Consider the following 26,528-nt stretch of genomic DNA (forward strand, 5'->3'; position numbering starts at 1 on the left):
ATGGCAGAGTGGCCAGAAATGTTTTTTCACGTGTGAATATCAGTTATTAGGCATCATAACAAACAAGACAGCAGGAGCAAGGTTGGCTCAGCACAAAAACATTTGAAACCATTTTTGTAAAATACCACCAATATATATATATATAGATAGAGATAGAGAGAGAGAGAGAGAGATAATTAAAGTAATGAGATGCTACTAAATAACTCGAGTTGCTAAACAAGAAGAAAGACAGTAAACAGGAGCCATTTTCTGGCATGTGCTTGCTGTGCCCAATACAGCAGCCAGATGGAAGGTGTCCACTCACCGAGGTGCGACCGCTCCCGCTGGACGTCCTTAAAGTTGAGACCACTGGTGAGAGTGCTCTCGCGGTAGCGGTGGAGGGCCTCGCGCTGCCCATTGGTGCCCAGCTCGCGCAGCACCGAGCCTTTGAGGGGCTCCGCCTTCAGACCATGGGTCCATCCCGAGAAGTCCGGCACGGTCCACTTGACCAGGTCCTGGAGGCGCACGATCACCTTTTCGGACACGGCGATCGCCTCGTGCTGAAGGTAGAAAAACAAAAGTTAGCCATTTAAGGTTGAAATTAAATCACTTTAAAGGCAAATGGAGGATACATTGGTGTTAGAAAAGACAACTACAATGTACAAATTACATTACTGCAGTGTTTCCCAACCTTAATAATTGAGCCAAGGCACATATTTTACATGAACAGAAAAATCTCACATAAAAATTTCACAAAACAACTGGAAAAAATAGGATTTTTATTTTTATTATTAAGGGCAATAGATGGATACGCAGGTTAATTCACAGGTGTCAAACTCAAGGCCCGGGGGCCAGATCCGGCCCACAATATCATGTCATGTGTCCTGATTAAAAAAAATATATATATCATGTACATCTACTTCATGTTTCTTGCTAAAATCTGTACCACTATTGCAATTTTTCCCTTTTAATAATGTTGAGATATTGAAAGCATTTTATATATATATATATATATATATATATATATATATATATATTGCATCATCTTATTAGATTGTTTAATAACGAGTTTTTTTTTGGTCCTGTTCGGCTGTTAGGTCAAGCAGAGAGGTGGATCTGTATCCCTTTTATGCCGTTTTACTGTGTCACAGTGAACTTTTTCAGCTGCCACTGTGATTTCTTTGTATTCTGATGGATATTTACTGAGAATTACAGTCGTTCAGTTGAACAGAACAAAGTTTTTAAAGGGGAGTGATAGAAACAACAAAAAGGAGAGTAAAAAGGTAAGTAAATAATATAGGAAAAGAAGACAGCAAAAGACAAGACACTAGCTGTAACCAAGATCAGGAAAGTAAATCATTATATACCTAGGACGATGACACATTAGAATTGAGTGTTATATGGGGCAGTAGTGCTACACCCTGTGAGAGAAGGACAGGACAATATAGGACAGAACAAGGATAGGAGGGGAAGCATGTAGGACAAGTGTCATAAACCAACTGAAGTGTGGTGGGAGCGGCTATGTAAATTATAAACGTCTATAGGACCAGAGTGTGAGTGAGGGTATACCCAACCAATTTGCATAGTTACTTATTTGTCGCAATGAGTGAGTAGGCATGCTGGAGCCAATCCCAGCTGACTCTGGACAAGACGCAGGGTACACCCTGAACTGGTCGCTAGCCAATCGCAGTGCAGATATATCCAAACAACCATTCACACTGACATTCACACCTATGAGCAATTTGGAGTTCTCAAACCCAAAATAAAAAATAAGCTACCACTAATAGTTTGTTAACATAGCTTACCACCAACATCAGTGGCTAACCAGTGCTACCAAAATCTGAATCCTCAAAAATAAATCACTTTGTAGTTACTGTTGCATATGGGCTCAAATAACATCCATCCATCCATTTTCTGTATGCTGGAGCCTATCCCAGCTATCTTTTGGCGAGAGGCGGGGTAGACCCTGAATTGGTCGCCAGCCAATCGCAGGGCACATATAAACAAACAACCATTCGCACTCACATGCACACCTACGGGCAATTTAGAGTCTTCAATCACGATTAGGTTAATATATTGGTTTACCACGACATACGGCTGACAACAACTGCTAAGACTTTGTTTTGTTCAATATATTCAAATGCCATTGTGCGAAGCTAACCTAGCTCCGCACGTACTGTTTAGGACCATAAACCAGATGCTAACTAAGCGAGAAAACAATACTTTGTGGTTACGGCAGAGTGACTGTACTGGAATATAGATTTCTTTGAACTAAGCTAACCTAAGTGCTAACATATTGTTTAGGATCGCTAGCCAGCTGCTATCGAGCGCTACTAAGACATCTAAAGCTTGTCCCACAGTTGAGATGCAGCACTTCAACATTCTTCCTTGACAGTAATTACTAGTTTTACTGTAATGCTTTGGCAGCATCTTTGGGCGTTTCTGAAAGAGCACAAAACCGCAAACAAGTGAGTTTTGAAACAAAACGAAAAAACAAAGAAACAAATACTGAAATAATGATGATCTTGTCTCCATTTACAAATTTACAAATGTAGCTGTTCTTCCTGTTGCTACTGTATTTGCTGTTGGCATAGATAGATGGACATAACCCTTATTTATAGTGAAGGAAGTACATCATTTTTATACCAGTTAAGTGAAATTTAATTTTTCCCAAATTTTCCGAGGCACACTTCATTAAGTCTTAACAACACACTAATGTGCTGCGGTACAGTGGAATCACTGTATTACTGCAACTGTCTTAATTGTGTTCAGCATTTTATTTGACTTACAAGGTTAAACAATGAGCAATTTTATGCATATTGCTTCTGAGTATTTTATTGTTAGCTCTCGCATTCTGGTATGTATTGTGCCGTCGTCATGTGTGGTTTTGCACTTAACTCTCCCCTTGTAAACTAGATTTTATGCTGCAGTACACAAGTGGAACAACTATAAAAGTTACGTTTAATTTGACGGGGCAGTCAAAGAATTAGACAGCGCTTTCAGTATCACTACAGCCACAATTAAAGCTGAGAGCAGGGCCCTCAAACACCCCCTACAAATCAGAATACACAAAAAAAAAAACATTCCAGTTTAGCGTCAATCTTTGTAGGATACCTGCTTCTGATTGGGGCTGATTTCAGCAAACCCCTAGTAGGAGTTTGTCAAAGTACGAGCCATGATATTTGCCCCAAAATGGCTGCTTCCAACCCAAATGATGGACTTCCTGTTCAGTCTCGAGTATGGGTCCTTGAGACTTGTTCAGACGTCCTGTCATAAGACACGTCCACCCAATTTCATGTCAATCAGTGAATTGGTGTCCTGGACAAATCTTTTCAGTGGGCACTACTGCTTAATTTTTTTATATTCCTATTTTTAAGCGCTGTGTTAATGTTTTAAGTGCATAATGTTACAGTGGCTTACAATAATCCATCCATCCATCCATTTTCTGAGCAGCTTCTCCTCACTAGGGTTGCGAGCGTGCTGGAGCCCATCCCAGCCATCATCGGGCAGGAGGCGGGGTACACCCTGAACCGGTTGCCAGCCAATCACAGGGCACATACAAACAAACAACCATTCGCACTCACATTCACACCTACGGGCAATTTAGAGTCGTCAATTAACCTACCATGCATGTTTTTTGGGGGATGTGGGAGGAAACCGGAGTGCCCGGAGAAAACCCACGCAGGCACGGGGAGAACATGCAAACTCCACACAGGCGGGGCCGGGGATTGAACCCCGGTCCTCAGAACTGTGAGGCAGACGCTCTAACCAGTCCCTACCGTGCCGCCTGCTTACAATAATATTAAACATATTTTAGTAATACAACCGCCGTCTTGTTATATTTTTATGTTGGTCATTATTGTGGTAATTGGAGAGCTAAGAATGTTTTAGGTGGTAATTGCTTTAAAAAGTTTGAGAAACGTTATACAAGAACAATACAAATGTGTAAGTATGCCTGCTGGGATACATTGCATGCACAGCATGTGAAGTCAACGCAATGTGAGGACTCAATCAGTTTGATTTTGTTTAATAATTCAAAGAAGTGCAGGTTTGTTTGAAGGCCTAATAAAGTCACGCAAGCTTGTTACTGACAAAAGATTGCGCCGGAAGACGGCTATTACCCAAAGTCTGGAAGACAGATGTGCTGGGGGCACAGAAATGTAACACACATCGTAGTGGAGTCGGATTCCGCCATTATGGCTGCGAGGCAAAAAGCAATGACAATATAATAATGACAAATATATATACAATCTTAAGCTCTTTGTCGTGGGGGGAAATGTACTTGTGAGCTGCATTTTAATGCAGTTCAATTCACTTTTATGGCCATGGCGATGAATTTAATTTTTCCTTCTTGAGCCAACAAATCTCCCAATCTTTCAACTCAAGCAATGCCCTGTTGTCATATCCACGGATAATGTACTAAAACACACGGATCATATATTTTACGTATAAAACACTGCTTTGGTACCGGGGATATATGAGCGAGAGGTCAACACAGCTCCATAAAACACTGCTTAATTTACCCATTTATGGGCACCAAGCTGTCTGTGCCGAATGCACTACATACATAACTGTATATATCTAGGAAGTGAAAATCGGTAATGACGCTGTAGGCAGGCAGGCAGGCAGTTAAGCCTGTAGTTCAGTCTGCAGGTAGTGCATTATTGGGTTAGGCAGGTTGGTAGTTCATTAGGTAGGTAGTCTGTCAAGCAGCTAGTTAGGTAGGTAGGTAGGTAGTAAGGCTGCATGATATTTTGTTTGACCATTGTCATCAGGATGTATGTGTGCGCAATAGTCATATCACAGGGTCTGATGCGATGTTCGTGTACTGTAATATACAGTGAATCAAGTGCAATATTAAAAGTGACCAGCACAGGGACCTGTTTGGACATACGCAAAAGATTAAAGGACTGTGCCGTACACCTGCTGCATTTCCTATTTCACTCTTCAGAATGAAACTAGGTAGGCATGCTGCAGTGCATGAGGTGCGTTCAGGGACACTTGAATGTGTTCTTTTGTCATACGGTACATAATTGTAAAAATGGATTACTAGGACAATTACTATTTGTATCAGAATGCTTTAGTTAAAACACTGTACGATTACAATGTGATAAGATGATCACTTTTTTTCCCCAATATTGTACAGCCCTTGTAGGTAGGTACGTACATAGGTAGGTAAGTACTGTATTTTGGACGATAGGAAGTATGGTAAGCATGTTGGTAGGTAGTTTGATAGTTCGGTGGTTACATAGGTTTGGGAGTAAGTAGTACAAGTTGTTTTGGTAGGCACGTAAGTCGACCGACTTTTGGTAGGTACTGTAGGTAGTTCAGTCAGTTGCTAGCTAGGTAAGCAGGCATGTAGGTATAGTATGAATATGTATATTCCTCAAACAAAGATGCAAATATACCATTGTCCAAAAATCTTTCATCTTTCTAAGATGAAATTTATAATTGTTATTGTCCAAAGCCTAATAAATGGATTAATGGATTCATTGACTGATTGACTGCAAGATGAGTCCAAAGACTTTTTGAACATAAATAGTTTTAAGTGTTAAGTGCAGCTGGGGCTGAACTACAGACCGTTTGAACTAGGTATGATTGTAGATTGAACCCATGGCTTAACTAATTAATCGATGAATTGTTATTTTATGAACTCCTGTTTCCAGCTCATCTTCCTGTTGCAGATGTCACTGTTGTCCTTCTTTCAACAGCACATTAGTTGAGACTCGATCAACAGCGCCAAGTGAGCGGGTGCTCTCCATTTGGACACAACGGCTATCAGGACGATGAATAATCAACAATTGATTCCACGCGAGCACTAGAACGCGCCATGTGGACACTTAATTAGGTACAGCTGTAAAATCCAAAGACCTGCATCACAAATTCTGCCTTTCTAAAGCTGATAATGTTCAGTTTATAGCAAAAAAATGAAACCCTCTCATTTTGGCTTTTCCTCCATTCTCCATTTAAGTCACATTTCCGTAAAAGCAAAAGGAACCATTGTGAAAACAAACTTCCCAGCGTTCTCCCTGAGTGCTCTGTCCAAACAATTACCCATATTCAGTTCTCACATTAAGCTGCGGAGCGCGGCTATATCAAATCCTGGCCAGTTTTCAAGCCAGTATTGCCTTATAAAGGAAAAAAAAAAAAGCCTGCAAAGGATGGCTTGATATAGCTGCTGTGCCTCCCTCGCTCGCTAAGTAAAAACATCAAACATGGCTTTTTTTCCTCCCTCTCTTTCTTTCGCTCGTCTTATAATGAGCTGTCAAGTGGTGGCGGGTGGCTGTAACCAACTTTTCCGTGCGATGACAAACGGACTGAGAGAAAAAAGATCATTTGAATTATGTGTCGCAAACAGTAAATAGCTTTCAGCCCCGCAGCCAAAAGCCTCGTTGTGCTTCATCTGCTCAAATTGAGCAAGTGTACGTTTGATGCGATTCCCTTTGAACACAAAGCGCCATCATAATAACACGCTCTGTTCATCACAACGGCGGTGTTGCAATTAAAAAGCACAGTGGAGCATATAGTATATTACTGTAAACTATATTGCATTCGATGTCTATTAGTCGTCTTGTTGCATCAGTGTAAACAGATCCTGTTAGGCGACGTGTTTGCACCAGACGTTTTTTTGTACATGTTGTACCGATGATTCACATTTAAAATGGGTTTGATGTACATACAGTACAGTGGACCGGTGTATAGGGGGATAGGTATCGGGCAGGACCGTGAATAGCAAAAATCCACAAATAATTGACAGCCATTATATTTGCATTGGATGTTTTTTGGTTTTTTTTTTTTTTTTTTAAATACCCAAAGAACTCTTTATATAGGCAGGGGTTGTTTTATCTTGTAATATTAAGACTATTTTGTGACTTTAAGACTTTTTTCCCATAAAACTTTTGTAATCTAATAGGTTCTCATACAAGTACAACAATTATTGGTAAATTACAACTTTATTCTCATATAATTGTGACTTTTTCTTGTTATATTACAACAAGGCATGCATTTAGGTAGGTTGGTAGGTAGCCAGGAGTCAATTTGCACTAATCATAATAGTTCTCATAAACCTATGACTTTTTGTAATGTAATGATTGCCCTCGGACAATTACAAATTTATTCTCATAATTTTATGACTCTGAGTTCTCGCACATTTACAGCAATTCTTGTAAAATTGCTATTTTATTGCCTTAAAATTAAGACTTTTTTAAAATTAAGATTTTTTTCTGATAATCCTTGTTATTGTGATAAAACAAGTATGTTGTCAAATTACAACTTTCTTCCTGTAAAATTGTGTTTCCTTGTAATAGTGACACTGTCATCTTACAATCTTATGACTTTATTCTCATAAAATTGAAGCTTTATGAGACCACTTCTCATGAAATTGCACAACAACTGAGCATCCCTCAATAGAATCCATCTGGAAAAAACAGTTCAATCCATTAGCTTTGTTGTTGTATTTTTCTATGAAAAGTGTAAAGCGTGAGATGCAGTCAGGAAGTACAATTGAGAAATGTTTAAGGAAACCAAGTGGTTTGCGAGCCCCCCCCCCCCCCCCCCCCCCCGCCCACAACAAGGTTACCAGTGAGTCAGCTACAGCACGCCTCCAATATGATGCGCCCTAATAAAATCGAAGAACATCGACAAAAACATTGACAATTTATTACTTTCCTCATCTGTGGCATTTTGATGACAATGCAAATCAGAACAAAAACAAAAAGCGAGAGAGACTCGATTTACTTTACTGGATTTATTTGGAAAAAGGTTGACGCAGCTGGTCAAGCTCCAGAAAATCATTGATGAGGCACATTTTTTAAAAGAACAACACTTTACAGGAACATTGTGTGAAACGCATTAATCATGAGGAGCCATTTAGAGAGCGTGGAACCATATTTGGTAGCTTAGAAAGTCCAAATGGAAGCGTCAAGCATGGCAGTAAGGAAAAAGCGTGACGCTCGCCAGAGGCTGAGTTGCACTGTATTTGTTTACGGAGTATCATGTGACAGTTACAATTTCTGAACTGTACCCAAAATGTTCCATGTGGGAAAGCTACCGAAAGATTCCATCCATTCATCCATTTTCTAAACCGCTTATCCTAACTCGGGCCGCGGGCGTGCTGGACCCTATGCCAGCTGACTCTGGGCGAGAGGCGGGGTACACCCTGAACTGGTCGCCAGCCAATCGTGGGGCACATACAAACAAACAACCGTTCGCATTACTACGGGCAATTTAGAGTCTTCAATGAACCTACCCTGCATGTTTTTGAATATGGGAGGAAACCAGAGTACCCGGAGAAAACCCACGCAGGCACGGGGATAACATGCAAACGCCACAAAGGTTAGGCCGAATTTGAACCCGGGTCCCTCAGAGCTGTGAGGCAGATGTGCTAACCAGTCGGCCACCATGCCGCCCAAAAAATTCCAATATGGCAAAATATTACGACTTTATTTTTATTCATACAAAACTGACATTTTGTAATCTAATGATTTGACGATTTACAAGTCTAGTCATAAATTTACGACTTCGTTTTGGTGAAATGACTTTCGTTGGAATACTGAGACTTCTCATACTCTGACTTTCTTCTCAAAAAATCTTGACTTTTTGTTGTCTAATGACTTCTCGTACAATTACAACACTATCCTTGTCAATTTGCGACTTTATTCTTATGAAATTAGTACTTCATTCTTTTAAAACGGACTTTTTTCTTTTCATATTTAGATTTTCTTCAAAAGAATTAAGACTTTTTGTTGTCCATTGACTCCCCGAACAAACTACGACAAGCTAAAGACCCTGTGTACAATTACAACTTTATTCTCCTCGTTTTAACACTATACTCGTGAAATGGTAAAAACAATTCTGGTAATACTGTGACTTTTTCCTTTGTTCCCCACTATTTTTGTAATGTAATTCCCTTTTTTACAATTGCGAATTTATTCTCGAAATGATGACTTTATTCTCTTAAATATATAAACTGCGAAACCTCAGCTTGTGAATGTATCCTATTTCTAGTGAAAACATCTTACTGTACTTGTTTTAAGTCAGTTTCCTCAATTTTCAGCAAGACTAAAAGACGAGTTTGTTCTCTTATCAAGCCAATTCATACTAGTTCAATTGGCAGTTTTTATTTGATGACGAACAATTACAACTTTAATCTCGTCAATGTAACCCTTTATACTGGTGAAATTACGACTTCATTCTCGTAAATTGCAACTTTAGTCTTGTACAGTTACAAATTCATTCTCCAAAAATGAAGTATTTTTTCCCTGTAATGTTTCTTCCCACAACTCTATTACTTTTGTACTCTTGCACTTCTTGAAAAATTATGACTTACTTGTAAAATGATTAATTTTCCTGGTAATATTGAGACTTTCTTCCCATTACTTGATGCCTTTGTTCTGATAATACTGCAACTTTTAGTTGCCTAAAATCTTGTCATAATCTTATTCCTTTCTTTTAATACAATTACAACATTTTGTTACTGCAATACCGCCATCACGGGGGTCTTCCACTCCCCACTTCTAAGAAGTCTTCACCACGGAATTGAAAATAATAATAAAAAGTCTGTCCCCGTCCGCAATGGGCTGTCATATCCAGTTAGCCCGCGGATAGCTGAGCAAAGCGGCAGACAGCGGCAGCCAGCAGGCCGCCTGCTAATAATGTAGGTCAGATGACGTCCAGCACAAAGCCAAGGCGTGACGTCGAGCAGCAGTGGAGCATTTCTGACACTCACTTCACACTTGGTTTTTTTGGTTGGCTGTGCACGTCAGTCGACTTGTTTGCGGCACATACGGTATGCTAAAATTACGATTGTATGTCAATGTAAGCTAGAACTGTACTTGGTTACTTTAATAGTTTTAGAACTGTATGATAAAGTCCTAACTTTTTGTGGTCTAAACAACGTCTCGTAAAATTAGCACTTACTTTGACTCTTTGTAATCTAATGACTACAATCAGGATTTTATTTTCATCAAATTACGACTATCGTAAAATTACATTTTGTAATCTAATGACTCATCATAAAAAAAGACTCATCATCATAAAATTTCAGCTTTTGCTTGAAATATTACGACTTCCCCGGAATCTTACTTATTCTCGTAAAATGATTTTTTCATCAAATTCCAACTTCATGCTCAAATTTTTCAAATTTTGACAATCATAAAATTTTTACTTTTGCCCAAATTGTTAAGACTTTCTTGTCTGAATTGTATGACTTTATTTTCATAAAACAACTTTTCATAATCCAAGTGCCTTTGTGTAAAATACGACTATTTACACCTAATTACGACATTGTTCAAACCAAATTATGATGTAATCTCGTCAATTTATGATACATAATATTACAACTTTATGTCAAATTAACTCATTCACCGCCAGCTTTCCCAGTTAACATGGATATTTGACTTCTAAAGCCGTCAATGGCAGTGAATGTGTTAATACTTTTTCTTTATAATAGTCCAACTTTCTATTCTCATAAAATTGCCACTTTTTCTCATGATTGCCTGTAATTTTCTCTTTTTTCTTGTGATATTATGACTTTCTTCCCATATACCGGTAGTTATAACTGACTTCTCATAAAATTAGGACTTTATTATTGTGGTATTTCAACATGATGCTCACGAAATGATGACTTACTCATAATATCAAACATTTCTTTTCAGAATATTATGACTAGTCTCATAAAATTATGACTTTTTACAATCTAGTGAATTCTTGAAAAATTACAACTTTCTTCACATCAAATTCTGACTTTATTCTCATAAAATGATGACTTTTTTAAATCTAATGATTTTCTTACTATTCTGGCTTCCGGGTTGGAATGCAAAGTGCTAGCTGAACGCCATATTGCACCTCCTCTCTTTCTTCCATCAATAATTCATTTTAATACTGCAGCAGAATGATAACATTACTCAGGGACTTTATTGCTTTGACAGCGCATAATGCACTGCGAGTGGAGTAAACAGACGTGTGCTGCTCAAGTGTAGATAACTAAAAAAAAAAAAAAAAAAAAAAAAAACCTCAAGGTGTTTGCCATCTCGCTGGAATAAAACTCTACAGAATAGCATGACTTGACATCCTCGCCTCGGAAACAACGCAACACCATGAAATATTTCAACGGGAGTACAAAAATGGCACAAAAACTGCTGTGAGTTACATCAAACAAGCAGATGACGCAATCCTGTGAGTCTTCAGTTCAGTGAGCAATGAAAGGATTTCCTCCTCAGATTTTTCTTTGGCTTTTATTCATTTTTTTTTTTTTAATGGCATACGAGTGATGATAAAGACAATAAAAAATATGATAAAGCTCATAGAACAGGAAGCAAGTGATGTATGTCCAGGCTGCTCAGTACAATATGGCTAACAATTAGGGCTGGGCGATATGACCTTAAAATAAAACTTCCTGTTGTAATATAACAAGAAAACAATAACAATTTTACAAAAATTAAGTCGCAATTTTACAAGAATTGTTGTACAATAATCCTTCATTTATCGCAGGTTTTACATTCCAGCCCACCCCCACAATAGACAAAATCCGCAAAGTAGCAACTGTTTATTTATTTTACTATTTATATATATTTTAAAGTTGTATGCATAACACCAATACAATATGCATGTGAGGTGCTGGTATTTTTTTCCCCACTTAGGGTCTCCATCCTCACGTTCTACAGGATCAGCGATTGAGAGTGTAGAGTTGGTTGGCTATGTTAACTAGCTAAACCGTTAGGTTAAGCCACTCTGTGTTGAGTGGCTCAGCGTCAATTGTGGCAAGTGACAGGTTGTGTGTGAATATGTGCTTGTATTTATTTTGTTAACTTTGTTCAGTAAAGCTATTGAAAGTGCACCTGTGGCTGTATCTATCCTTGACCACCTGTGGAGGAATTACAACTCCTTCCAAGCGTAGTAGGCTATATTAAATTAGCTAACGATGTTCACTGTATTTTACCGTAGTCGTGCCGTTGTGTAACTTAAGACAGTTGTACTTTGCAATAGCCACATTGCACTTTAGCTTATTTTATCAAGTGTGAAATGATCTCAAACTTTGGGCATTTTGTTTGCACGTGCTTAAGTAGTAACAGTATTTACTTACCTACTTACTTACTCTGCAGTATCAGTCTGCTTGGAAAAAATAATCACAGCAAAATCCCGTGATATTGCGAATAATCCGCCAGAAAGTACAATAAAAATCTGAAATGCATTGAAGCAGCAAAAGTAAACCATGATCTAGCGAGGGACGGCTCTAATAGTACAGAAATCATTATATTACAAAATTCTTTTTTTTTTAAAGAAAAGATTCAGAAGATTGTGAGAATGAAGTCTAAAACTGACAGAAATAAAGTCATGATTTTAGAAGATAAAAATTATTTTAGGAGAATAAAGTCATAATTGAAACAAATCACTAGATTAACAAAAATTCATTTTATAATTATAGATTACTGTTTTATTAGAATAGCAATAATTTGACAACAATAAAGTCGGCATTTTACAAGAATCCTGAGACAAAAGTTGCAACTATATAACAATAAGGTCAGAATTTTGGGGGACAAAAATAGGTCTGAACTTTGGGCAAAAAAAGTTTGAATATTAAAAAAAGAAAAGGACAAATCTATGATAATGAAGCTGTTATTCCACATCAAGATAGTTGTATATGGACGAGAATTAAGTCATTGTCAAATGAGACATTGGATTACAAAAAGTCATACTTTTCGGACAATGACAAAATCAGTTTAATTTCCTCTGTGACCAAGCTCGTAACTCAATTTACTGTTCTTGTAAATCAATTTTCTCCATTGAAATGAATTGAAATGTCATTACTCCGTACCAGTCCGTCAAAAAAACACCCCCATTTTTTGTTACATTTTGTTAATATACAAAAACTGCAAGTCAAGGTACATGGCACTTCCACTTGAAGGCATTGTATTAATTGCAAGATACCGCCTTTGCATATACAGTACTACATATTCCCGCAGGAGGAGCCTTGACAGGGGCTCTCAGTGAGGGGGTTTATTTCTCTAGTACGTAAGCGCACATGCGCACGCACACACACACACACACACAGAGGTGCTGTCATGCTGCGAAGGTTTCAGCCTGCTGAACTTCTGAGAGGTCAGCGCAGGAATTTAGCAGGCCAGAGGAGATTAGTAATTGAGTAATGGACATGGTGACACGGACAATGAGGAGAGAGCGAGGAAGGAGAGAGAGAGTATGAAACACAATACGAGTTCATTATCTGTCTCCTCCTCCACATGACTGACCTTGGCTCGGCTGGCCCAAAACAAACTTGCCTGGAAATTAAGAAAAAAAAAAAAAACAGCCTGGGAGCACGCCACGAATATTAGCACTTTCTTCTGGCAGAGTTTATTCCCGACAAATTATGACGTTTGGTAATCAACTTGTTTTCTTGATCTATTACGATTGAATTCAACTTTTCTTGTCAAAGCGTGTGCAGAACGCCACTTGATTCTCTTAAAAATCTCGACTTTTTAAATCCATTAATAGCAAGCTAGCCGCATTTGAGCTGGAATGAGCAGTTGCTTAAGAATGCCTACAGGTGAGATGTTTTGTTTTATTAAAGGTTAAATAATGGTGCATAATGTGAATACGCTTTATTCATATGCATAGGAGTTTCTGTATTATCGGCAGGGGGGGGTCGGGTGGGCCACCTAAATCATGTTTTATTCACAGATTCCATTAGGAGATCGCGCTTACAGCGTGAAGTCGTTTTCAAAAGGAAATACAAAGTTTGGAAATGCTTTGTGAGAGAGGGTTAGTGAGGCATCAGTAGTTGTAGGGTAACACAGAAAAAAAGAAAAGAAAAGACAGAAAGAAAGAAAAAAAAAAAAAGTGCTATGTCAGCCACTTTTGGAATTGCAGCTTTTTAGCGTGCCATTTTACAGCTTGGTTCCCAGAAGGACCAATATGGAAATAAAGAAAAGTCCTTTTTTGATGCATGGCTCTTTCTCACATCACAAGTTACAAACAAGCAGCCACAGTCAAGGAGGCTTTTTTCACAATATGTTATCCCAAAATATGTTTGCTTGTAATCTACTGTCTTTATTCCCAGAATGTTACACCTTTCTTAGTAAAATAATACAAATTAAAAATAAATCTTTCTTCTTGTTCTAATAATCGTAATATTACGACTTTCCTCTCATAATCTTGTGACGTCATGCTCATAAAATTATGACTACTGTAATATATGAATTATCTTCAAATGACAGCTCTATTCTCATTAAATTACCACTTTATGGTCGTCAAATTGTAACTTTTTCCAGTTAAATGATGGCTTTTTCCAGTAATATTAAGAGTCTCTTCTCATAATTTTATGACTTTGTTCTCATGAAATTCGGACTTCTTGTAATCTACTTAATTCTCGTCAAATTACCATTTTATTCTTGTAAAACAGCTTGTTCTTTACGACTTCTCATTACTTTAGGACTTCATTTTGATTACATTAGGGTTTTCTATGATCTAATGACTACTCTCGTATTATTCCGACTTTTGGGGAAAAAAATGAATCATCGTGAAATTGCAAATTTTTCTTGTCGATTTTTGACTTTATTCTGGTAAAATTATGAATTTTTGTAATCAATTGGGCGGCACGGTGGCCGACTGGTTAGAGAGTCAGCCTCACAGTTCTGAGGACCGTGGTTGAATCCCCGGCCCCGCCTGTGTGGAGTTTGCATGTTCTCCCCGTGCTTGCGTGGGTTTTCTCCGGGCACTCCGGTTTCCTCCCACATCACAAAAACATGCATGCTAGGTTAATTGACGACTCTAAATTGCCCGTAGGTGTGAATGTGAGTGCGAATGGTTGTTTGTTTGTATGTGCCCTGCGATTGGCTGGCAACCAGTTCAGGGTGGACCCCGATGGATGGATGGATGGATGTAATCTATTGACTTGTCAAATTAGGACTTCATTCTTGAGCGACGAGATTTTCTTGAAATATTACAACTTTCAACTCAATCTTACAAGTTTACCCTCATAAAATGTAATTTTTGTAACATAATAACCTCATAAAATTAAGACCTTATGCTCATAAAATTGCAAATAGGGCTTTTTTAATCATAAATCGATTACATTTTTCTTAATCTAATTGGATGAGTATTATGACGTGAAAATTATTACTTTTTTTTATTAATGATTATTTTTTGTAATATAAGGCCGCTTGTATTTTTATACTTTATTCTTTTACAACTATATTCAAGCAAAATGTTGGAATCTAAAGACTTATTCTAATGTAATTCTTATTTAATTCACATGAAAAGATGACTTTTTTGTAATCTAATGACTATTCTCGTAATACAGTGTTAGGGACTCTGCAAAATCTGCAAATAATTGACGCCCCCTAAAGATATTTATAATTACTTATCGATGCCACAAGATGGCGTTAAGCACTACATGAAGCTCCTCAACAAAGTTTGACATAGTTCCTTGGCACAAAGATGTCACCATATGGCATTTCTTTTTGAGAATAAAGTAAGACAGGTTAAAAAATTACATCTGGGAAAAGGTGAATCCATGAATAGCGAATCACGAATCAGGAACAATGCATTGAGGAAGTTGAGGAATGCTCATCAAAAACCAGTTTGGAACATCCCACAGGTGAACAGGCTAATTGGGAACAGGTGGGTGCCATGATTGGGTAGAAAAGGAGCTGCCCTGAATTGCTCAGTCATTCACAAGCAAAGATGGGGCGAGGTTCACCTCTTTGTGAACACGTGCGTGAGAAAATAGTCGAACAGTTTAAGGACAATGTTCCTCAACGCACAATTGCAAGGAATTTAGGGATTTCATCATCTACGGTCCATAATATCATCAAAGGGTTCAGAGAATCTGGAGAAATCACTGCATGTAAGCGGCAAGGCCGAAAAGCAACATTGAATGCCCGTGACCTTCGATCCCTCAGCAGCACTGCATCAAAAACCGACATCAATGTCTAAAGGATATCACCACATGCGCTCAGGAACACTTCAGATAACCAATGTCAGTAAATACAGTTCGGCGCTACATCCGTAAGTGCAACTTGAAACTCTACTATGCAAAGCAAAAGCCATTTATCAACAACACCCAGAAACGCCGCCGGCTTCTCTGCGCCCGAGCTCATCTAAGATGGACTGATGCAAAGTGGAAAAGTGTTCTGTGGTCCGGCGAGTCCACCTTTCAAATTGTTTTTGGAAATTGGGGACGTCGTGTCCTCCGGGCCAAAGAGGAAAAGAACAGCTTTTTTGCAGCCATAAAATTCTAAGTTAATGATTATTTGCTAAAAACAATAAAGTTGATCAATTTGAGCATTAAATATCTTGTCTTTGTAGTGTATTCAATTAAATATAGGTTGAACATGATTTGCAAATCATTGTATTCTGTTTTTATTTATGTTTAACACAACGTTCCAACTTCATTGGATTTGGGGTTGTAAATCAAGACAAGAATTACAACTTTTTTGTCATCTAATGAATAACTACTTTCTTCTCATCAAATGATAACACTTCTCCTGTCGAATTGCAACTTTACTCTTGTAAAAATGATGTTCTCATAAGCGTTGACATAGATGACATCTTTATTTTCATGAAAAATTACTCCTTAATTTAATAGAATAAAAGTGAGAATTTTACATGTGGCTGTATCATTATACACCAAAAAATAAATGAAAGAGAAAGCTAAAGTGGAGAGAAAAATTATTTCCATTGCCTTTTGAAGTAGAGTCTATTCCACTGGAAAGCTTTTTTTTCCTTCTTCTTTTTAAACAACACCGGCCTAAAAAGCTGGTAATAATTTACACGCTATTTCACCAATAGCGAGGAATTCACTTTAGGGCAGTGTTGCGAGTTAATGACTCGCTCTGCGGCAGGCACCAACACCACCAGCGCCAACTCGCCACCTCCTCTGAATTCCTGCCATTGTTATACGAAGGAGGAATTTGCAATTTGCAATTGTACACAAGACAAGGAAGCGGCATCGGCAAGGTTCACATTTACACTCATTCATTCAAAACGCAATCCATCAAAATGCTGCACGACTAAGCCACTTAACTCAGCCAGTGTATCCCACATGCCTGAATTAGCCATTCAGGGTCCCCCCCTTAGGAGGAAAAAAAAAAAAAAAAAAAATCAAAGGCACAGCAGTAAATGAATACAATCTCATTTCCCTATTTGTACAGTGTGGAACACATGTGCGAGGAATAGAGCCAGAACGTTTGCCACAGCAATCAATACAAGACTACTGCCGCAGTCCCAGACCTGTCAGTGTGTGTGTGTGTGTGTGTGTGTGTGTCAGCTGGGAGGGAGAGACAGGTCAGAAGATTTCAAAGGTGATTATAATAGTGCATTAGCATAATATGATCGAGGAATATTGGCCATGCTCGCAGCGGGTACGACGACATAGAAAATGCGTGGTTGGAGATGAACCCATTATGACTGCCTATGATACGGTGTATGGAGGATAACAAAAAAAATGTAAATAAAAAAAAAAAGAGAATTTATAAAATATATATCAATAAATGAATATAGTATTTTAAATGACATTAAAAATGACATTAAATACACCAATCATCAGATTAAATAAAACAATAAATACAAAAAAATAATTTAATAATAATATTAAATAAATATTAAATAAAATTTTAAAAATCCTATTTTTTTAAATAAATATTTTAAAATATCTATTTTTAAACAATAATAAATTAATTTGGGAAAAAAAAAAAAATTAATCACCAGCAACAGCATAGGCGACCACAATGTATCCTGTAGCGCACTCTGCCATCGTTTATGATACTATGGGGAAAACAGAAAAAATAATAATAAATCTAAGTTAAATATTTTACCATAAATTATTCACATTTAAAAATAGATAAAATGTAATTTCATTTAAAAAAAAAAAAAAAAAAAACATCAGCAACCACAATGTATCCCACAGGGTTAAAAGTAAAAAAAAAAAAAAAAAAAAGAAATAAAGAAATACATTTAATTTGTTGAAATATCTATTTTTCTCATAATATTTAAAAAATATATGTTAGTCTTCTTTAGACGCAGGGATTGTCACAGACAACCACAAGGTATCCCGCTGGGTAACCTGCTTTTGTTTGACACTCCATATGGAGGATACAAGTAGAAATAAAAAATATATATACATAATTAAAATAAAAAAAGACGCACAAAATAATAACATTTGAAAACATTTTTAAAAACTAAATCGATACAGACAACTACAATGTATCCAAAGGGCCACAGCATTAAGAACACCTGTAGTACCCAATGAGAGCCAATACACGCCCTGTACTGTAATGTAATTGTGCCTTTACAGTGGATATAAAAAGTCTACAAAATGTACAAATGCTAGGTTTTCTGCATTTAAAATGAAATGACACCAAGATAAATCATTTCAAAACGTTTTCCACCATTAATGTGACCTACACTGTACAACTCAAATGCCCAAAAAAAAAAAAAAAAACTTTTCAAGAGAGGAAGTATAAACAAACAACTGAGATAATTTTGTTGTGCTCTTGCGTTCCGAAAACATTCAAAAATGACTGAGGCAACTATGCTATCTATTAGGCTAATGATACATTTATGAATGCGTATGCGAGTGAGTTCGTGTCAGTTAAAGCATGCATCGGGAGGCCAAGTCTGAGGGTTTGTCATAACGGCCCAGCAGCTTGGCACAAAAGGCTGTTTAAAGAGCGAGCGCGGGGGGGGTGACTCAACTGGTAGTGGCAGGGGGCCAGTAAATAGGACTGGCCAGGCCCCCGGCATACAATGAAGAAAAAACGCTCTCTCCCCCCCCGCCCCCCATACAGACTTCATAGTTAACTCATATTAAACACGTCAATGGGTCGCGCACAAAAGGAATTGGGGCCACGCTGATAAGAAAGCAAAATAAAAGTTGTAAAGTTATGAAAGTAACATTTTCATTCCCACGACTACGTAAAACGCAACAGCTACTGGTATACAGTATGCCATATGTGACTTAGGTAATATAAGCAAATATTTGCCAAGAACACTTGCGGTTGACGACCGTGTAGTTCAAATATTTACACAAACATGACAAAACATTGACTGTTTTACTGTTTGTTATACTTAACTGGATAAGATTCTCAACAGTCACCATCGTAGCATGTTTATGCTCTTAATATAACCGTTTCATTCTAAAAAGTTAAGACTTTTTTTCTCCAAATACAGTACATGTTTATGCTAATATTACCAAGAAATTTGAAATTTAAAAAAAACATTCATCTGAATACTGCATCTTAACTGTCAGAAATGTAAAAAAGTTACTTTTTTTTTCTTTTAATTACAATTTATCTTTAATTAACCTTTTTTTTTTTATCTCATTATGTGACTGATATATATATTGTTCTAAAAATATAACATTTTCACAAGTCTCTCACTAGGGTCGCGGGCGTGCTGGAGCCTATCCCAGCTATCATCGGGAAGGAGGCGGGGTACACCCCGAACTGGTTGCCAGCCAATCGCAGGGCACATACAAACAAACAACCATTCGCACTCACATTCACACACCTACGGGCAATTTAGAGTCTCCAATTCATGCATGTTTTTGGGATGTGGGAGGAAACCGGAGTGCCCGGAGAAAACCCACGCAGGCACGGGGAGAACATGCAAACTCCACACAGGCGGGGCCGGGGATTGAACCCGGGTCCCCAGAACTGTGAGGCTGATGCTCTAACCAGTCGGCCACCATGCCGCCCATATTCAGACAATGTTCCACAAATCACAATTTTATTTAAGTCAATTTAGGACAATTTCCTCATTTGACGAGTTGATTCTTGTAACATTCCAACTTATTTGTAGTCATCACTTTTTTTCTCATAATATTACGGTGGCCTGGAAGTGCAATACAATATAACAAGGCCAAAACACTTTTACATTTCAGAAAACAAATGAAGAAAAACCGGAACACTTTTGCAGAAAACACATTAACAAAAGCAGAAACACCTTTGCAAAAGACAAAATACCCGGAAAGGGAATGTCCTATTTCAAAGACATTCTTAGAAATCCCACGCCCTTTGTCGGCAAGACCCGCCCCGCTTCAACATGATTGGCTCCTGCATCGCGGGAAGGGTAGGCTACACAGATATAACGAGCTGTCCATCACAAATATAATTTAAAAAAATAATTGTATTATGTTTAGGAGTAGGGTTGGGATTAAGGCAGTTTAGAATGAGTTACGGTTAGGATTAAAGTGGCTAAGGCTGGCGCACACCGAGCACCGCCGCCGAACCCGACTGAACTATGGCACAGTGTGCGTGGTTTGGCAACTGTTTCCTTGAGCGGCCGATCGGTCGGCCACTGATTTTGACACGATTCCAAATTATAATCTCCGTTGCACAGCGTCTTCACGTCCCAGTTTACATTCAATCAATATGCACAGAAGCCTTCCCCTACGGTGAAAATACATTTCCGGGTTTGCGAGCCCTGCCGCCGTGTTGCCTCGGCTCAAGTACGTAAAGCATCAAATGTTGTTGAACAGCAATGCTAAACTATATTCATAATGTATAAGGTGCCTGTCGATGAATAAGCATTTCATGAATAGTGATCGATTTGAAAGAGGCTTGGATTTAGACCACTATTGCACTCTTAAGTTTGCATATTTTCTTACTGGCAAGCTAGATGATACTGACTGGGATCTGGGATCCAACCTATGAAACTGAAGATGATGACCCTATCTCAGTTGTGGCTCAAGGCGCTATATTATATTTGGCAAAATGCCAAAATATGAAGAAAAACAATTTCTGTAAAAACAAAAAGAAAAGAAAAATCCAGAAGTAATCATTACAATATAAATTACAAAGATATGAATCCAACAGATTTTTATTGCAGCCATAAAAATCATAAATTAACTCTTCTGCAAAAAGGACTCCAGTGGAGTTAGCCCACTCTAGTTCTCAGTGGCTCAATTGTTGCCATGCGCTTCAATTACGGCGCACATTAAATGCAAATTCCAAAAAAAAGCAGTACACTGCCTGTGAGACGCAATGTTATCAAGTCGGTATCCGCGTGGGGGTCAGTGGGCTAATCTCAGATGGGTTAGGGTTACAGATTTACACATGCAAGTGACTCAGTGGCCATTAATATACATTTTCCCACACACGCACACTGAGAAGGAAACTGAAGAAAACGTTAGTTTTTTTTTTTTTTTTTTCTCTCATAAATCATGACGTTATTGTTATATTATGATTACAATTCATTTCTCACCAACTGGCAACTTGACTAATATTACGCCTCTATTGTCAACTTTTTCTTGTAGTATTGTGACTTTTTGCTCATGATATTTTGCGTTATAACTTATTTCCCATTAAATTGCAACTTCAAGAAAAGGAATGTAATTTTAAGATTTGATTCTTGTAGAAAGTGCTGCTTCCGTTTTCAAAAAAACAAGTTTCAAATATGGCTTTGAATAGTTCAACTTTTTCCTCGTCATATTACAACTTTATTCACGTAAATGTACTACTTCTTTTCTCATAAAAATGTGACTTTTATGACCTGTCGGGAGTATTTTTAAGATGCTGGCCGTTGAGATAAGCGCACTGGATGGCGGCAGTGAACTTCATAACAAACAGCAGTTTGGTACATGGTGAATAATTACAATTACACTTTCTGTATTGTCAGAAAACCACATTAACTTTGTCTTCTGAAAGTGTGTTAGCTTAATGCTAACACACCATACAAAAGGCCACAGATGGGATAAACTAGCATTGATATTGTGGTAATTATAAACCAACAACTTATATTTGAACACAGATGGTAGCAACACATGTAGACTAGGAATGTAACGATATCTACATCTCACGGTTCGGTTTTATCGCGATATTAATCTCACGGTACGATAATTATTGCGATTTTGTGGGAAAGCTCATGGTTTAACGGTAAGGTTCACGGTAGAGGCAGGGCAAAGATGCCCACATGATCACATGGGTTACACGCCCAATCGGGTGCGTTTATACTCTTAATGAGGAAGTGGAGCGCTGTAGCCTGGCTAAGCGGCATGGCTGCGTCTAGCCAGGCCAAAACTAAATTTTAAGAAAAACGGCTCATTACTTTATACCGAGACAAAACCACGATGATATCGAAGCGCTTTTCATTTTGCAATATTGTGAATATTGTTACATCCCTAATGTAGACAGGTAATATAGTATAACAAGACTCACAGGATGATATTCTGTATCCTCTGCAAAAAAAAAACCCAAAAAAAACCTAATATTTCTGTAGCTTAGTAGCGAGGGTCTTCTTCTGTGTTTCATCATCAAATTTGCGTGTTGTATGTCTGTATGTATTTACTGCCCCCAGTGGCCAAGGTGCACACACCAGGCACACAGTGCCCACTGAAATAAAGCATGAAATCATGATACACTCACTGTTTAAATATGTACATTTAATGTAATTGTGTTATTACTAGGCTTTACACGATCAGGATATTTGGGGCCGATCACCGAGTGATCAGCAAGTTTTTAAAAAAATGATAACCGATCCGATCACTAGATGGAGCAAAGTGCCACTGACATAAGTTAAGGTCAGATCAACATAATGGGTCAGAAATAATGGGTGCTAACTTACTGTAATTCAATTACTTTATTGCAGTTAAATTACTTTAATAAATACTGTTAATGACATGCTTACTCTATCTAACCTTCTCACTGTCCCAGCTATATGGACGGGTGTTGTTCAGAGTTCGTCCGTTTGACTCCCCCCCTTCTATTATATATATTGCAACTTGATTCTCGTAAAATTGTCATTTTCTTTCTGTTAAAATTTTCTTTTTGCAATATTACAACTTTTGGCATTTTTGACAGTTCCAAGCCATCAATCTGCCCTCATGAGCACCAAATGTGAGTAATGTGAGCTTCTGAATAGCTAAAAATGTAATTCCCCCTTGTTGTGTTGACATTTTCCCATAGTGGTAAATGTAGTTTTGTGTAGGGCGGGCAGGTTTGAACAGTCCTCCTCCCCTACGCGCTAATGTTTGTTTTTTGGATTCCACTTTGCATCTGTAAACGCTCGCCACTGACTCAGTTTAGCGTCATGGGGCAAAGTCAGCGCAGGGAATGTGCTCGGCGAAGGTCGTAAAGGCCTCCGCAGCTTGTCGGGACCGGTCCACAACCCCATTTCATCCCCTCCCCTTCTGTTGTAATGTACAGTAAAAAAAATAAATAAAAATAAACTCCCATTTGCTGGATGCACTTGAACGCATCACCCCCACACACGCAAAAATGGTCTTCAAAGGGAGAGGCGATGTGATGCAAGATGCTGCATAATTCATGCAAAGGGGAAGAAATGCTTTTTGGCATCATATTGCGCTTTTTTTTTTTTTTTTTGCACTGTCATCATTTTTTATCAAAGAGGACGATTTGTTTTCTTTTTTTGTTGCGTCCACATCAAATGTATTGGCTTGACAGAGCAGGGGTGATAAGATAGTTTACACACGTACGCACAAGGACAGGAATATAAACCATGCTTATTATACACGACACACAAATCAGGGAGAATGTGTCACGCCAGAGACTTCAATTAATTCTTTGCTATTTGTGCTTTAGGTGTGTGTGATAACCGTAGAACAGGAAATGGATCTTGCACGATGTCGCGATAGCGTCGCGACTGGAGCAGCTCATAATTGCCATAAAATGATGAACTTTTTCATAGATTACAACTTAATTCATGTCCAAATGTTCCCCGAATTGAAACTCACATTTTTAGAAATATATTTTATGATTTTGTTTCTTCGTGAGTTCACAAAATTATTTTTGTAATATTTTATCGGTTGTCTTGTAATATTATGGCTTTATTCTAGCATAAATTATAACCTAGCCATCGTTTGACTATTCTCATTTTCCCTAATATTCATATTTTTTTTGTAATATGACTTCAGTCTCGAACTATTACGACAAAATAATCATTCTTGTAATCTTCTGACTTTAATATTAGAAAAGTGCCACTTTCTTTTTGTAAAATTATAACTTTTTTGCTCGTAATGTATTTTTTCGCAATCTTATGACCTTGACTCATGAGTTTAAATATTTAATTTATTTCTCAAAATGACAACTTTATTCTCATATTTTATCCTTCATAAAACTATTTTCATAAAATAACTCATTTTCTAATAATATTAGGATTTCATTCTCATAAGCTGACAACTTAATTCTTATATTTTCATTTTAGTTTGAATATTTTAAATTTTTGCTCATAATATTTTGACTTTATTCTTAGACATGTACAACTTAATTCTCATAATATTGTGATTTTTTTTTCACCCACTGACAACAACTTTTTTTCCTTCACTTTTATTTTTGTAATGTCAACTTTATTCTCATAAAATTGCCACTTTTTATATACAAGTAAAAATGTTTATAAATTTCAAAATTTCGTAAATAATTGGAGAACATGCAAACTCCACAGAGGCGGGGGCAGATTTGAACCCAGTGAAGCGGAAGTGCTAACCAGTCGCCCACGGTGCCGCCCAAAATAAACAATTTGAAATATTTAACATCCATATTTACATTTTTTTTTTTTTTTTTTTTTTTGTTACACTTGCATGACCCTTCAAACACATTGCCTGTCCACATAATAATGGTGTTGTGGTGAGAGTCCAGTCAGACTATGGAAAAGATTATTTCTATCATTCCCTATGGAGGGGTGGGTCTGTCTTGGACCTTTACGCTTCAACTGTAGCAAGGGGGGCGGAGCTAAGATATTGCACAAGCGTGCCTTTAAGTGATTACTAAATAACTGCAGTGTGTTAAAGGCCAATAAGATATTTAGACGGGAGGAATGAGAGGTTGGGGAGGTCTTGTAGAGATGATACCGGGGCTCATAATCGGCATCGGAACGACAAAGATGATCGCTTGTGTAAGCTGCGGCGGGGGCCATAAATAGCCATGTTTCTCATGAAAGGGAAACGTGATAGGCGCTCTTATTACTCAAGAGGAAAGAATGTAAGTAAACCTTGAGCGGAAGACTTCGAGTACAAACACAGCTTTCTTTGTGCAATGGTCGCACACATAAACAAGACGAGAATTGGAGAATAAAGATGAAGAAGGAGGGAGAGAGGAATGTGCATGCAGAGGAGGTCCATTAAAGCGCTGTTGCAATATGAGAGCCAAAACAAAAACATCAGTACAGTACAGTACTTGGTTTACAAGGTCCCGACATCAGTGTTTCAACATATGACTGCCAAAATACAGTACAGTCCAGGGCACAGGTGTTAAACTCAAGGCCCAGGGGCAAGATCCGGCCTGCCACATCGTTTTTTGTTGCCCACTAAAGAAAATCAAGTGTTTATTTCATCTTTCTTGTTAAATGGACTTGTTTTTTCATGTTGGCAGAAAATAAATAATTTTATATATTCATACGGATTTTTTAATGACTTCAGATTTTCAATTAAAATTCAATTTTGGCAGAAAATAAATAATTTTTATATATTTATACAGATTTTTTTAATGACTTCAGATTTTCAATTAAAATTCAGTTTGTTGTTAAATAACAATCATCATAATGGCCTGCAGGGGCAATCGTGTATTTTGTCGCTGTCGGGCGCAAACCCCGTATTTCCAAATACGTCATATTTTTTCACAAATCAATATTATTGGTCTGTCTCCACGTCATCCGTTATTTCTGCGCATTGGTAAGTGTTGAAAATAGCTTGAGAACAAATCTAATAACGCACTTGAACACTTCAACTGTCTGAGAAATGTTGTACAACTCTTGTAAAACCTGTTGTAGAACCTCCTTCACACTCCACGGAAGATATGCGGCGTTATGTCGCCTCAAGATGACAATAAGTGACTATAGTTAGGGTAGATCCATTTGAGTAGGCCTGTTTTGTTAAAAACTGATCGCTGTAATGCTTTGGTGCAGATTAGCTGGTCAGCCACAAAGGTACATTTGCATGCAGATTCATGTCCGCATATTACACTGCCTAGTCAGCTGATTGTTTTAGTTACTGCATCACTCATGACTCTTTGAAAGTTTGGGAAGATGACATCTGTCATTTGCTTTTGTGACATATTAAAGTCTTTTTGTCTGGTAGGGTGGTCGGCACGAGCGCAGACTTTCATATGCATGGCTGGTGACGGTGACATGTCCATACTATTTTATTATATCATAGCATCATAAATTAGCATTTTTTTTAGCAAATTCAATTTGCAATTGAACATTATCTTTGGCCGGTATTGGGTTAATGTTGGTGGGCAACGGAATATGATAGCAATATAAGATGCAATAGCAGATTGAACAATGCGATGTTTGGTAACTTAACATACGTCGTGGTTGAATATTACGAGAAATGCACCACTTAAAATATATATATATTTTAAAAATCAGTACAGTACAAAATGTCCTTGGTTTCAAGCAGACCAACATATGACGTGTGGTCCAATGTACGATTCCGAGGTTCAATGTTACGAATGGCGCAAAAAAAGCAACAAAAAAAAAAAATCCGAGCATACGATGTCAATGTTCCATCATACGACTCAAAGGTTCGATGATTTAAACGGCGATCCTTAGTTTTTAATTTTCCCGACATACAAAGTCAATGTGCCGACATACGAATC

General features: G+C 37.8%; 1 protein-coding gene across 1 annotated transcript in view; it reads right to left on the reverse strand.

The window, feature by feature from the left end:
• arid5b (AT-rich interaction domain 5B) overlaps nucleotides 1-26,528 on the reverse strand; it is a 127,055-nt gene that overhangs the window by 98,992 nt on the left and 1,535 nt on the right. The window contains exon 3 of the mRNA XM_061790070.1: nucleotides 305-539. Coding sequence (XP_061646054.1) covers nucleotides 305-539 — 235 coding nt within the window. The remainder of the gene's footprint in view (nucleotides 1-304; nucleotides 540-26,528) is intronic.

The sequence above is a fragment of the Phyllopteryx taeniolatus genome, chromosome 11 (assembly GCF_024500385.1).
Source record: "Phyllopteryx taeniolatus isolate TA_2022b chromosome 11, UOR_Ptae_1.2, whole genome shotgun sequence".
Classification (NCBI taxonomy): domain Eukaryota; kingdom Metazoa; phylum Chordata; class Actinopteri; order Syngnathiformes; family Syngnathidae; genus Phyllopteryx; species Phyllopteryx taeniolatus.